The 13,572-nt window shown below is 43.7% G+C and overlaps 1 protein-coding gene across 4 annotated transcripts in view; it reads left to right on the top strand.

The window, feature by feature from the left end:
* LOC126195209 (sodium-coupled monocarboxylate transporter 1-like) overlaps positions 1-13,572 on the top strand; it is a 299,461-nt gene that overhangs the window by 32,119 nt on the left and 253,770 nt on the right. For all 4 annotated transcript variants that reach the window (XM_049933729.1, XM_049933727.1, XM_049933728.1 and 1 more), the window contains exon 3: positions 8,969-9,128. In XM_049933729.1, coding sequence (XP_049789686.1) covers positions 8,969-9,128 — 160 coding nt within the window. The remainder of the gene's footprint in view (positions 1-8,968; positions 9,129-13,572) is intronic.

The following is a 13,572-nucleotide window of genomic DNA, read 5'->3' as shown; positions in this document are numbered from 1 at the left end:
CCTTGTCCTGTTCCAGACCTCACGCCAGCCTGTGTATGCTTAAACGCGTGCCTTTCGGCTTCCTCCAAACTCCGTGGGTTGGCGGTCTTGCCAGTCCACAACAGTAAACAACCATGCATGAGCAACGTCTATTAGACGGAGGGGGCCCGATAGCCGATCACTTCCAATCATACCACCATGAAGGAGATACACGACTCTTGCTGTCTGTAGTTCAACCATGCCTAGACGGTCAATACCGCGGTTCGATCGCGTCCGCATTGTTACTTTGTGCCAGAAAGGGCTCTCAACAAGGGAACTGTCCAGCCGTCTCGGAGTGAACCAAATCGATGTTGTTCGGTCATGGAGAAGATACAGAGAGACAGAAACTGTCGATGACATACCTCGCTCAGGCCGTCCAAGGGCTACTACTGTAGTGGATGACCGCTACCTATGGATTATGGCTAGGAGGAACCCTGACAGTAACACCACCATGTTGAATAATGCTTTTCATGCAGCCGCAGGACGTCGTGTTACGACTCAAACTGTGCGCAATTGACTGCATGATGCGCAACTTCACTCCCGACGTCCATGCCGAGGTCCATCTTTGAAACTACGGCACCATGCAGCGCGGTACAGATGGACCCAACAACATGCCGCATTGACCGCTCAGGACTGGCATCACGTTCACTTCACCGATGAGTGTCGCACATGCCTTCAGCAAGACAATCGTCGGAGACGTGTTTGGAGGCAACCCGGCCAGACTGAGCGCCTTAGACACAATATCCAGCGAGTGCAGCAAGGTGGAGGTTTCGTGCAGTTTTGGGGTGGCATTATGTGGGGCCGACGTACGCCGCTGGTGGTCATAGAAGGCGCCTTAACGGCCGTACGATACGTGAATTCTGTCGTCCGACCGATAGTGCAACCTTACCCGCAGTGTATTGGCGAGGCATTCGTCTTCATCGACGACGATTCGCGTCCCCACCGTGCACATCTTGTGAATAACTTCCTTCAGGATAACGACAACGCTCGACTAGAGTGGCCAGCATGTTCTCCAGACATGAAGACTATCGAACATGCCTGGCATAGATTCGAAAGGGCTGTTTATGGACGGCTTGATGCACCAGCCACTCTGAAGGATCTACGCTGAATCGCCGTTGAGGAGTGGGACAATCTGGACCAATAGTGCCTTGATGAACTTGTGGATAGTATACCACGACGAATACAGGCATGCATCAATGCAAGAGGACATGCTACTTGGTATTAGAGGTACCAGTGTGTCCAGAAATCTGGACCACCACCTCTGATGGTCTCGTAGTATGGTGGTACAACATGCAATGAGCAGTAAAAAGGGCGGAATTGATGTTTATGTTGATCTGTATTCCAATTTTCTGTACAGATTCCGGAACTCTCGGAACCGAGGTGCTGGAAAAACTTTTTTTAATGTGTGTAAATATGACTCTAAAAACGTTGATGTTGTTGTTGTTGTGGTCTTCAGTCCTGAGACTGGTTTGATGCAGCTCTCCATGCTACTCTATCCTGTGCAAGCTTCTTCATCTCCCAGTACCTACTGCAACCTACATCCTTCTGAATCTGTTTAGTGTATGCATCTCTTGGTCTCCCCCTACGATTTTTACCCTCCACGCTGCCCTCCAATACTAAATTGGTGATCCCTTGATGCCTCAGAACATGTCCTACCAACCGATCCCTTCTTCTGGTCAAGTTGTGCCACAAACTCCTCTTCTCCCCAATCCTGTTCAGTACCTCCTCATTAGTTATGTGATCTACCCATCTAATCTTCAGCATTCTTCTGTAGCACCACATTTCGAAAGCTTCTATTCTCTTCTTGTCCAAACCATTTATCGTCCATGTTTCACTTCCATACATGGCTACACTCCATACAAATACTTTCAGAAAAGACTTCCTGACACTTAAATCTATACTCGATGTTAACAAATTTCTCTTCTTCAGAAACGCTTTCCTTGCCATTGCCAGTCTACATTTTATATCCTCTCTACTTCGACCATCATCAGTTATTTTGCTCCCCAAATAGCAAAACTCCTTTACTACTTTAAGTGTCTCATTTCCTAATCTAATACCCTCAACATCACCCGACTTAATTCGACTACATTCCATTATCCTCGTTTTGCTTTTGTTGATGTTCATCTTATATCCTCCCTTCAAGACACCATCCATTCCATTCAACTGCTCTTCCAAGTCCTTTGCTGTCTCTGACAGAATTACAATGTCATCGGCGAACCTCAAAGTTTTTATTTCTTCTCCATGGATTTTAATACCTACTCCGAATTTTTCTTTTGTTTCCTTTACTGCTTGCTCAATATACAGATTGAATAACATCGGGGAGAGGCTACAACCCTGTCTTACTCCCTTCCCAACCACTGCTTCCTTTTCATGTCCCTCGACTCTTATAACTGCCATCTGGTTTCTGTACAAATTGTAAATAGCCTTTCGCTCCCTGTATTTTACCCCCGCCACCTTTAGAATTTGAAAGAGAGTATTCCAGTCAACATTGTCAAAAGCTTTCTGTAAGTCTACAAATGCTAGAAACGTAGGTTTGCCTTTCCTTAATCTTTCTTCTAAGGTAAGTCGTAAGGTCAGTATTGCCTCACGTGTCCCAGTATTTCTACGGAATCCAAACTGATCTTCCCCGAGGTCGGCTTCTACTAGTTTTTCCATTCGTCTGTAAAGAATTCGTGTTAGTATTTTGCAGCTGTGGCTTATTAAACTGATTGTTCGGTAATTCTCACATCTGTCAACACCTGCTTTCTTTGGGATTGGAATTATTATATTCTTCTTGAAGTCTGAGGGTATTTCGCCTGTTTCATACATCTTGCTCACCAGATGGTAGAGTTTTGTCAGGACTGGCTCTCCCAAAGCCGTCAGTAGTTCCGATGGAATGTTGTCTACTCCGGGGGCCTTGTTTCGACTCAGGTCTTTCAGTGCTCTGTCAAACTCTTCACGCAGTATCGTATCTCCCATTTCATCTTCATCTACATCCTCTTCCATTTCCATAATATTGTCCTCAAGTACATCGCCCTTGTATAGACCCTCTATATACTCCTTCCACCTTTCTGCTTTCTCTTCTTTGCTTAGAACTGGGTTTTCATCTGAGCTCTTGATGGGCTGCTGAAATTAAGTAAATCCAGATGTTAGTAAGTCCTTTATTGTGTTGATGCGTTTCGGGCATCAGAGTGCCTAGTAAAAAAAAAAAAGCGATACAAATTGTACGGCAACATAGCACTTCAAGTTGTTGAAAACGAGTGAAGCAACTAAAGAAAAGGAAATGCATACCACTTCTTACGAAAGAATTAAAAGTACGCAAAATGACGTTCATACAAAACTGACAAACAACATTTGTTGTCGAATACATTATGTGACACACCAGTCGAAGCCAAAACATGAAGTGAGACTGGTTCTCTACGGAGCCATAATGAAAGCACAGAGTACATAAGCTGAGCTCTTTCTACATCATACTATGCGTCGTGAGTTTAATAAATAAAGTCAATAGAACAATTTTTATGTTTTGTCACTTGTCATTAAATTTATGAAAATGTCAACATGTTAAAAGAGCTTCCTGGAACTTTGTACTTTCTCTTGAATCAAACTTGCCTCAGCTGTCAGAGGAAAACTTACGATAATCCCACCAGAGGTCCTCACGGTTGACCATAGCTTTAAATGCAGAAAGTCTAAAGCTAACTTATACGGAATTTCACAATTTTTAGATTGCGGCCTTAATACGAAGCGGTAAATAACAAAGCAGTTGAAGACCAACATGTAGTTTAAAAAGTCCTCTTTTATTTTTTATCCACTATTGCATCGTGGAAGAAATCGAAAAACCATTTACGACAGCTCGTTGCCTGCTCATTTGTCAAAAGATTCATACCGTCCTGATAGCTGACGTAAGTTTCAATCTCCTCCAAAATATCCACAGTCGTGCCTTTATTACCATAGAACAGGATAGACATGTAAGTAATGCTCGAATGCTCCTCATCAGCCAAGCATTTCTTTATGACTGCTAAGCGACGCTTGAGGTGGCGTAAAAAGCTACACCACTGGACAGTGGATGACTGGAAAAGAGTGATTTGTAGTGATAAATCATACTGTACCCTCTGGTAATCTGATGGAAGGGTTTGGGTTTGGCGAATGCCTAGAGAACATTATCTGTCATCGTGTGTAAAACCAACAGTGAAGTACAGAGAAGGTAGTGTTACGGCAGCGGGGTGTTTTACATGATTATGGTGTGGTCCCCTTAATACGCTTAAGTAAACGCTAAACGGGAGAAGGATATTAACAAGTTTTACACAATTGTGCACTCCGTACAGTAGAGGAACAGTTTGAAGAGGACGACTGTATCAGTGTGACAGTGCCACCTGTCATAGACCAGCTTCTGTGTGTCAATGGTTGTGGATGATAACATTCTTCAGATGGAATGACTTACACAGAGTCCTGACCTGAACCCATTGGAACTCCTTTGAGATGAGTTAGAAAATCGACGCAGCTCCAAATCCCAGCAGCTAACATCAGCAGCTTCTCTGGTTTTGGCTCCTGCCGAAGAATGGGCTGCCATTCCTCCACAGACATTCGCGTACCCAGTTTAAACTATCTCCAGCAAAGGCGAAGAGTGGTCACACCCAGTATTCGTGGCCACTAATAGTTGTCCGATACTTTGGTCAGGCATTGTTGCATCACTTGTCTTCTGCCCACATTCCTCATATGAAATGACCTTCGCGGAATGCCGGCCTGAACCCATTGTAACACTTTTGGACTGAGTTAGAAAGTTGATGCAGTTACAAATCCCAGCAGCCAACATCAGCAGCTTCTCTGGTTTTGGCTCTTGCGGAAGAATGGGCTGCCATTCCTCCATAGAGATTCAGACACCTCGTTGAAAGTGTCCCCAGCAAAGGTGAAGAGTGCTCACACCCAGAATTCGTGGTCACTAACAGGTGTCCCGATACTTTTGTCCGACAGTGCTGCATAACCTTTCTTCTGCACACATTCCTTAACGTAATCGCATTTGATGATCGTTCTTGTAATTCCCAAGCGTAAATAACTTCAAAGACGCTTAACACGATTGGCCGCAGATGTGATACATCCAATACTGGCTAAGGTAATAAGTGGTTCATTTTGATGATTTTTCGTTCTCGGTCTGTATGACTTCAATACATTAAATTTAGAAACAAAATGGTCAAATTTTTGGTTTTATTACGAAACCTAACCCTTCAGTTTCTTCACAAATGGAACATAACGATGTTTATTCATCTTCCTGCCGAATTATTCAGACACCTACCTCCACAATGGTGGTCACTAACACACGATGGTTGGAAGTCATTTACCTGTAAGTAGCAGGTTCTAGTTCAGGTGGGGAAACAAGTTTTAGTTGTGCAGTATTTGGCCAGAGCGGACAGGAGACATGGTACAGCATTGCAGAGGGGTCGAGTGGAGACTCCCCTGCGTGAAGTCAGGATAGCAGTGGGTACCTGTGAAGCGTCTCCGACTCTAGTAAAACATTGTCAGAGTCCAATTATTTATTAACCACTTTCACAGTCGTCTTGTTCCACACCGGCCCTGTGGCCGATGGCTCATTCAGCTGCTGTTGGATCCTCGTTGACGGCTGCTGGGTCAGCTCATCGTTTGCAGGCCCAGGCGAAGAGTGAGTGAATTCGCGCCACGGCGAGTAGCCGGCGCTGCTATGGTCCAGCACGAATGGTCTTGTATTAGCTACTGTAGTGTTGTCGGAAGTCGTGCGATCGATCGATCTCCTTCCTACTGGCTAGGTAGGCTTCAGCACCCGAAGGCGCCTAATTGTTGAACAGGAACTTGGACCCCACGAGGCCCTACTGCTGGTTTCCGCGCTGATGTTCAGTGCTGTCAGGATTCCGCGCCGTGCTATGGTCGGAGGACAGTCAGCTTCTCCATCTGCAATGATAGGCGGCGAACAGTAGGAAGTTCATCAGGCCAAGACCGTCACCTCAGGTACAATTTCGGCTGGTTCGCAGACTGTTCTGGAGTACCTACATCTACGTATACATCTACATGAATACTCTGCAAATCACGTTTAAGTGCCTGGCAGAGTGTTCATCGAATCACCTTCACAATAATTCTCTGTTATTCCAATCTCGTACAGCACGCGGAAAAAACGATCACTTATATCTTTCTGTGTGAGCTCTGATTTCTCTTATTTTATTAAGATGATCGTTTCTGCCTATGTAGATTTTCGCATTAAGAGGAGACAGTTGGTGATTGGAATTTCATGAGAAGATTCCGTCGCAACGAAAAACGCCTTTGTTTTAATGATGTCCACCCCAAATCCTGTATCATTTCAGTGACAATCTCTCCCATATTTCGCGATAATACAAAACGTGCTGCCCTTCTTTGAACTTTCTCGATGTACTCCATAAATCCTATCTGGTAAGGATCCCACACCACGCAGCAGTACTCTAAAAGAGGACGGACAAACTTAGTGCACGCAGTCTCTTTAGTGGATCTGTTACGTTTCCTAAGTGTCCTGACAATAAAACGCAGTCTTTGGTTAGCCTTCTCACAACATATTCTATGTATTCTTTCCAGTTTAAGTTGTTCGTCATTGTAATTCCTGGTTATTTAGTTGAATTTACAGCCTTCAGATTTGATTGCTGTATCGTGTACCCGATGTTTACCGGATTCGTTTTAGCACTCATGTGGATAGGACATAGATTCGCTACAGCGTCGTAATCATGGAATCGAGTGCTATCACTGTGAATGCCGTCGATCTCAATGGTCAACTCTTTGAGAGCTGAAAAGCTCGAGTATTTAAAGGGAGCTAATGTAGGGCTATGACGCGATGCTCGGTTCGCAGCGGTCGCACGGGTCCTTCTTATTCTGTTATACTCGCTTAACAGGCTCTTAAATGCTGTGTACGTTCTCTGATACTGGTCCTTAACAGGCACAGTTTCTTTCCACATCTCTTACGAGCTAATGAATATGTGTGTGTCACATTTCCGTTGATATTCTTTCCCATGCTATTTTCTGCTGAGTTTGTCCTCTCTCTCTCGTCACGGTGTTGTAACATGCTGCGACCTGACCCACTTGCGACATACCGCTTATTTCTTGGTTCCGTCTATATCTCTGTCTCTGACATGACTGCACTTTGCTTATAGCAAGATGAATGAATTTTAATCCACCAGACTCTGAACTAGTGTTCTGAATTAAATCTTAAACCTTTGTATGATATCTCGTAGCGCGATGTCATGTGACCTTCCTGATGCCGATCCATCCACTGAAAACGAAAGCTAACTTACACTAGAAGACGTAGTTATCTTTGTTACTCATTACTAAAGCTGCCAGTATCTCAGAAAAAGCAATAGACAGCCAACAAATGACCAGCAACAAATGTCTGACAGGACCAAAGACAGTTTTTAAATTTAGCCTAAATCAGATTGTTTTTAGCAATTCATACTGTTCCAGAAGTGGATTTTTAAGTATAAACTTTCATTTGTATGAGTTAAAAAGAATATGTTTAGAACCTTGATAATAATGCTTTTGTACGTGACCTGTTGATTTTCAGAGGTTATCAGTGAGACTGTAAAACATCATGGATTTTATATAACTTCATGTGTGTTAGAGTATACCTTCAACTAATTAAGAAATGACGGCAGATTTATGAATGGAAAAAAAATGCTCAAATGTGTGTGCATTCCTAATGGGCCACACTGCTGAGATCATCAGTCCCTAGACTGACACCCTACTTATGCTAAGAACAACACGCACACCCATGCCCGAGGAAGGACTCCAACCTCCGGCGGGAGGGGCGGCGCAATCCGTAACATGGCGCCCGAGACCGCGCGACCACTCCGCGCGGCCTTTATGAATGGAGACAGCAGAAATACAGACGACTGTCGTGTAACTGATCGCGGGGAGACAAAGAGGGAATCATGCATGTATCGAATTGTAAACTAAATACGAGGACTATATTTTCAACCTGCGAGAGCTCATGAAATTAAAACTACAGTGAAAATCCGGCAAAGCTACGAGCAAACGTCTTCCGCTGTGTCCCTAGTATGCCCCTCTGTGCATCGCGTCGCATTTTTCAATTCTGAGCGCACGATGAGCGCTTAAAGATGTCTCCTGTCAGGTGTGAAGTCATGCTAACGAGTTTCGGCTGACGTCATGCAGCCTACATAACATAACCGTGAAGCGCTTCTTTCTTCATGACAGTTCTCGGCCACAGCGAAGAAATTCCTGCTGCGTTTGCGGTGGAAGTGTGTGATCACCCAGCATTCATCCCGGACTTGAATCCCTCTGATTTACATATTTTCGCGACCGTTCGGACTTTACTTTCCGAATAGCTCTCGTAAACAACTACTAAACCTAAAGTGCTGGTATGAAACACTTCTTACCTGAGAAAAACGCCTCAAAAGAGATTATTTACAAGCTTAGTTAAACAAATAATTATTTAATCTGCTTTGGTAAAGATGTTCCATGCTGTCCACTTCAAGAGAGTATACTTTATAAATGCTTTGATTTTATTTGTTACTTTTTTCTTTTGTCATTTTCTTCCATTTCGCAAAAGGATCTATTCTGGAGATTAGTAGAAAATGATCTGATCCTATACCTTGTCCTCTATGAATTCTTGTATCCTTTATTTAACCTTCTAGCATATCATTTACTAAAATGTAGTCAGTTGTTGATCTAAGACCTCAACTAGCCCAAGTGTAATTAGATATATCTGCTTTCTTAAAACTTGAGTTTGTTATTTTCAGATTCTTGTTAAGTGGCAAAAATTCTCAGTATTTTTCCATTTTCATTAGATACCGTTTCTCCAAAAGTCCCCATTATATTCGTTACTGGGATATTTCCTATACGATCATTAAAAGTAATAACAAGCTGTTAGTGTGGCAAGTTGCTATTAAACTGATGAACCGAGTGGGCAGTCCGAGAAGTCCTCGCAGTACACGCCTCTAAACTTGTGTTTTCTTGCTCGTGGTTTCGGCAGCTTCATCTCGGGCATCATGCTGCTGGGCATCGCCACCGAGAGCTACCTGTACGGCATGCAGTACGCCTACGTGTGTCTCGGCGTCATCCTCAGCGCCGCGATAAACGCCTTTGCCTTCCTACCGGTCTTCTACGACCTCGGCGTCACGTCCACGTACGAGGTAAGGACACACTGCCGTCGTTCCTTCATCTACAAGACTACTCTGCTACTCACAATTAAGTGCCCGGCACAAGATTCGTGGAACTATCTTCGCATTATTTCCCTACTGTTCCACTCTCAATGTGCGAGAAAAACGGACACTTAAATCTTTGTGTCCACCCTCTAATTTACCTTATTTTATTATGATGATTTATGGCTACGTAATTACACCTAGAAGAAAGCCGCTGCAACCGTGGCCGAAACGTTGGTTTTTCTGCAGCAGCAGTAGTTTTATACATTATGACGCGGTACCATACCCAGAAAACTTTTTATGTCGAATGGAGACAATTATTTGCTTATTTTATCTCAAATATGTTTCTTTTAAGAGCCTGTTAGTTACTATGACTTCCTTGTGAGATGGCAAGGTTTATGTACTGCTCCTTTTTTTTTTTTTTTTTGGTCATCAGTCTACTGACTGGTTTGATGCGGCCCGCCACGAATTCCTTTCCTGTGCTAACCTCTTCATCTCAGAGCAGCACTTGCAACCTAGGTCCTCAATTATTTGCTTGACGTATTCCAATCTCTGTCTTCCTCTACAGTTTTTGCCCTCTACAGCTCCCTCTAGTACCATGGAAGTCATTCCCTCATGTCTTAGCAGATGTCCTATCATCCTGTCCCTTCTCCTTATCAGTGTTTTCCACATATTCCTTTCCTCTCCGATTCTGCGTAGAACCTCCTCATTCCTTACCTTATCAGTCCACCTAATTTTCAACATTCGTCTATAGCACCACATCTCAAATGCTTCGATTCTCTTCTCTTCCGGTTTTCCCACAGTCCATGTTTCACTACCATACAATGCTGTACTCCAGACGTACATCCTCAGAAATTTCTTCCCCAAATTAAGGCCAGTATTTGATATTAGCAGACTTCTCTTGGCCAGAAATGCCTTTTTTGCCATAGCGAGTCTGCTTTTGATGTCCTCCTTGCTCCGTCCGTCATTGGTTATTTTACTGCCTAGGTAGCAGAATTCCTTAACTTCATTGACTTCGTGACCATCAATCCTGATGTTAAGTTTCTCGCTGTTCTCATTTCTACTACTTCTCATTACCTTCGTCTTTCTCCGATTTACTCTCAAACCATACTGTGTACTCATTAGACTGTTCATTTCGTTCAGCACATCATTTAATTCTTCTTCAATTTCACTGAGGATAGCAATGTCATCAGCGAATCGTATCATTGATATCCTTTCACCTTGTATTTTAATTCCACTCCTGAACCTTTCTTTTATTTCCATCATTGCTTCCTCGATGTACAGATTGAAGAGTAGGGGTGAAAGGCTACAGCCTTGTCTGACACCCTTCTTAATACGAGCACTTCGTTCTTGATTGTCCACTCGTATTATTCCCTCTTGGCTGTTGTACATATTGTATATGACCCGTCTCTCCCTATAGCTTACCCCTACTTTTTTCAGAATCTCGAACAGCTTGCACCATTTTATATTGTCGAACGCTTTTTCCAGGTCGACAAATCCTATGAAAGTGTCTTGATTTTTTCTTTAGCGTTGCTTCCATTATTAGCCGTAACGTCAGAATTGCCTCTCTCGTCCCTTTACTTTTCCTAAAGCCAAACTGATCGTCACCTAGCGCATTCTCAATTTTCTTTTCCATTCTTCTGTATATTATTCTTGTAAGCAGCTTCGATGCATGAGCTGTTAAGCTGATTGTGCGATAATTCTCGCACTTGTCAGCTCTTGCCGTCTTCGGAATTGTGTGGATGATGCTTTTCCGAAAGTCAGATGGTATGTCGCCAGACTCATATATTCTACACACCAACGTGAATAGTCGTTTTGTTGCCACTTCCCCCAATGATTGTAGAAATTCTGATGGAATGTTATCTATCCCTTCTGCCTTATTTGACCGTAAGTCCTCCAAAGCTCTTTTAAATTCCGATTCTAATACTGGATCCCCTATCTCTTCTAAATCGACTCCTGTTTCTTCTTCTATCACATCAAACAAATCTTCACCCTCATAGAGGCTTTCAATGTATTCTTTCCACCTATCTGCTCTCTCCTCTCCATTTAACAGTGGAATTCCCGTTGCACTCTTAATGTTACCACCGTTGCTTTTAATGTCACCAAGGGTTGTTTTGACTTTCCTGTATGCTGAGTCTGTCCTTCCGACAATCATACCTTTTTCGATGTCTTCACATTTTTCCTGCAGCCATTTCGTCTTAGCTTCCCTGCACTTCCTATTTATTTCATTCCTCAGCGACTTGTATTTCTGTATTCCTGATTTTCCCGGAACATGTTTGTACTTCCTCCTTTCATCAATCAACTGAAGTATTTCTTCTGTTACCCATGGTTTCTTCGCAGCTACCTTCTTTGTACATATGTTTTCCTTCCCAACTTCTGTGATGGCCCTTTTTAGAGATGTCCATTCCTCTTCAACTGTACTGCCTACTGCGCTATTCCTTATTGCTGTATCTATAGCGTTAGAGAACTTCAAACGTATCTCGTCATTCCTTAGTACTTCCGTATCCCACTTCTTTGCGTATTGATTCTTCCTGACTACTCTTCATCACTACTATATTGTGATCTAAGTCTATGTCTGCTCCTGGGCACGCCTTACAATCCAGTATTTGATTTCGGAATCTCCGTCTGACCATGATGTAATCTAATTGAAATCTTCCCGTATCTCCCGGCCTTTTCCAAGTATACCTCCTCCTCTTGTGATTCTTGAACAGGGTATTCGCTATTACTAGCTGAAACTTGTTACAGAACTCAATTAGTCTTTCCCCTCTTTCATTCCTTGTCCCAATCCCATATTCTCCTGTAACCTTTTCTTCTACTCCTTCCCCTACAACTTCATTCCAGTCGCCCATGACTATTAGATTTTCGTCCCCCTTTACATACTGCATTACCCTTTCAATATCCTCATACACTTTCTCTATCTGTTCATCTTCAGCTTGCGACGTCGGCATGTATACCTGAATTATTGTTGTCGGTGTTGGTCTGCTGTCGATTCTGATTAGAACAACCCGATCACTGAACTGTTCACAGCAACACACCCTCTGCCCTACCTTCCTATTCATAACGAATCCTACACCTGTTATACCATTTTCTGCTGCTGTTGATATTACCCGATACTCATCTGACCAGAAATCCTTGTCTTCTTTCCACTTCACTTCACTGACCCCTACTATATCTAGATTGAGCCTTTGCATTTCCCTTTTCAGATTTTCTAGTTTCCCTACCACGTTCAAGCTTTTGACATTCCACGCCCCGACTCGTAGAACGTTATCCTTTCGTTGATTATTCAATCTTTTTCTCATGGAAACCTCCCCCTTGGCAGTCCCCTCCCGGAGATCCGAATGGGGGACTATTCCGGAATCTTTCGCCAGTGGAGAGATCATCATGACACTTCTTCAATTACAGGCCACATGTCCTGTAGATACACGTTACGTGTCTTTAATCCAGTGGTTTCCATTGCCTTCTGCATCCTCATGTCGTTGATCATTGCTGATTCTTCCGCCTTTAGGGGCAATTTCCCACCCCTAGGACAAGAGAGTGCCCTGAACCTCTATCCGCTCCTCCGCCCTCTTTGACAAGGCCGTTGGCAGAATGAGGCTGACTTCTTATGCCGGAAGTCTTCGGCCGCCAATGCTGATTATTTATCAAAAATTAGGCAGTGGCGGGAAACGAACCCTGGACCGAAGACGTTTTTGGTTATGAATCAAAGACGCTACCCCTAGACCACGGGGGACCAATGCTCGTAGGTTCTCTCAATAGGCAGATGAATGAAAGTGCCCAGATTGGCTTCACCGAGCGTCAGTGCTCGCTTTCAAATTTTAACGACTGTAGAAAGAAAGCCAAGCGACTGAGTGCCACATGGTAGAAATGTGGACAGCACCCTTCCGCGCGCAGTGGATGAGCGCTGAAGTTGCTCAACACACTCCCCTCGTGCTGGCCAGAGGCAGGAGAATGGTTCCGAGGGCTGCAGTGCAGGCACTAAAAAGGCGCTTCACGGCATCTTTTCTGTTGATAGCCGCAGAATACCTGGTTAACTGACAACCTTACGTGTGAAAGGTAATTTCTGGCGGTTGCAAATGGTGTGGAGGAAGGTTGAGCTGTTTGGAAAGCGTTTATTAGTGTTCGGGGTACCCTCGGAGTTTGTACACTACGATTATTGTTTCTTTCGTTGTGTGAAACATGGCGCACGACTATAACTCAGTGGCACAAGAGGGCAGTACGCTTTGATTCGTATCAAATGCCTTACTGGCACATTTCGCAAACCACACACCATAAGGCAGCTTTCGGAGTGTGAAAGTAGAATACCCATAGTGTCACGCTGGCTTTTTGGCAAAGGGAAACGTTGAGTTCTTCAAACCGTTTACGGCATAACTGCGACTGAAAGTTTATCGTGATATGGCTCTAAGCACTATGGGACTTACCGGAAACATCGGAAGTC

This window comes from Schistocerca nitens, chromosome 7 (assembly GCF_023898315.1).
Source record: "Schistocerca nitens isolate TAMUIC-IGC-003100 chromosome 7, iqSchNite1.1, whole genome shotgun sequence".
Lineage (NCBI taxonomy): Eukaryota > Metazoa > Arthropoda > Insecta > Orthoptera > Acrididae > Schistocerca > Schistocerca nitens.
The sequence above is the reverse complement of the archived record's forward strand: the minus strand, read 5'-3'. Positions and strand labels throughout refer to the sequence as shown.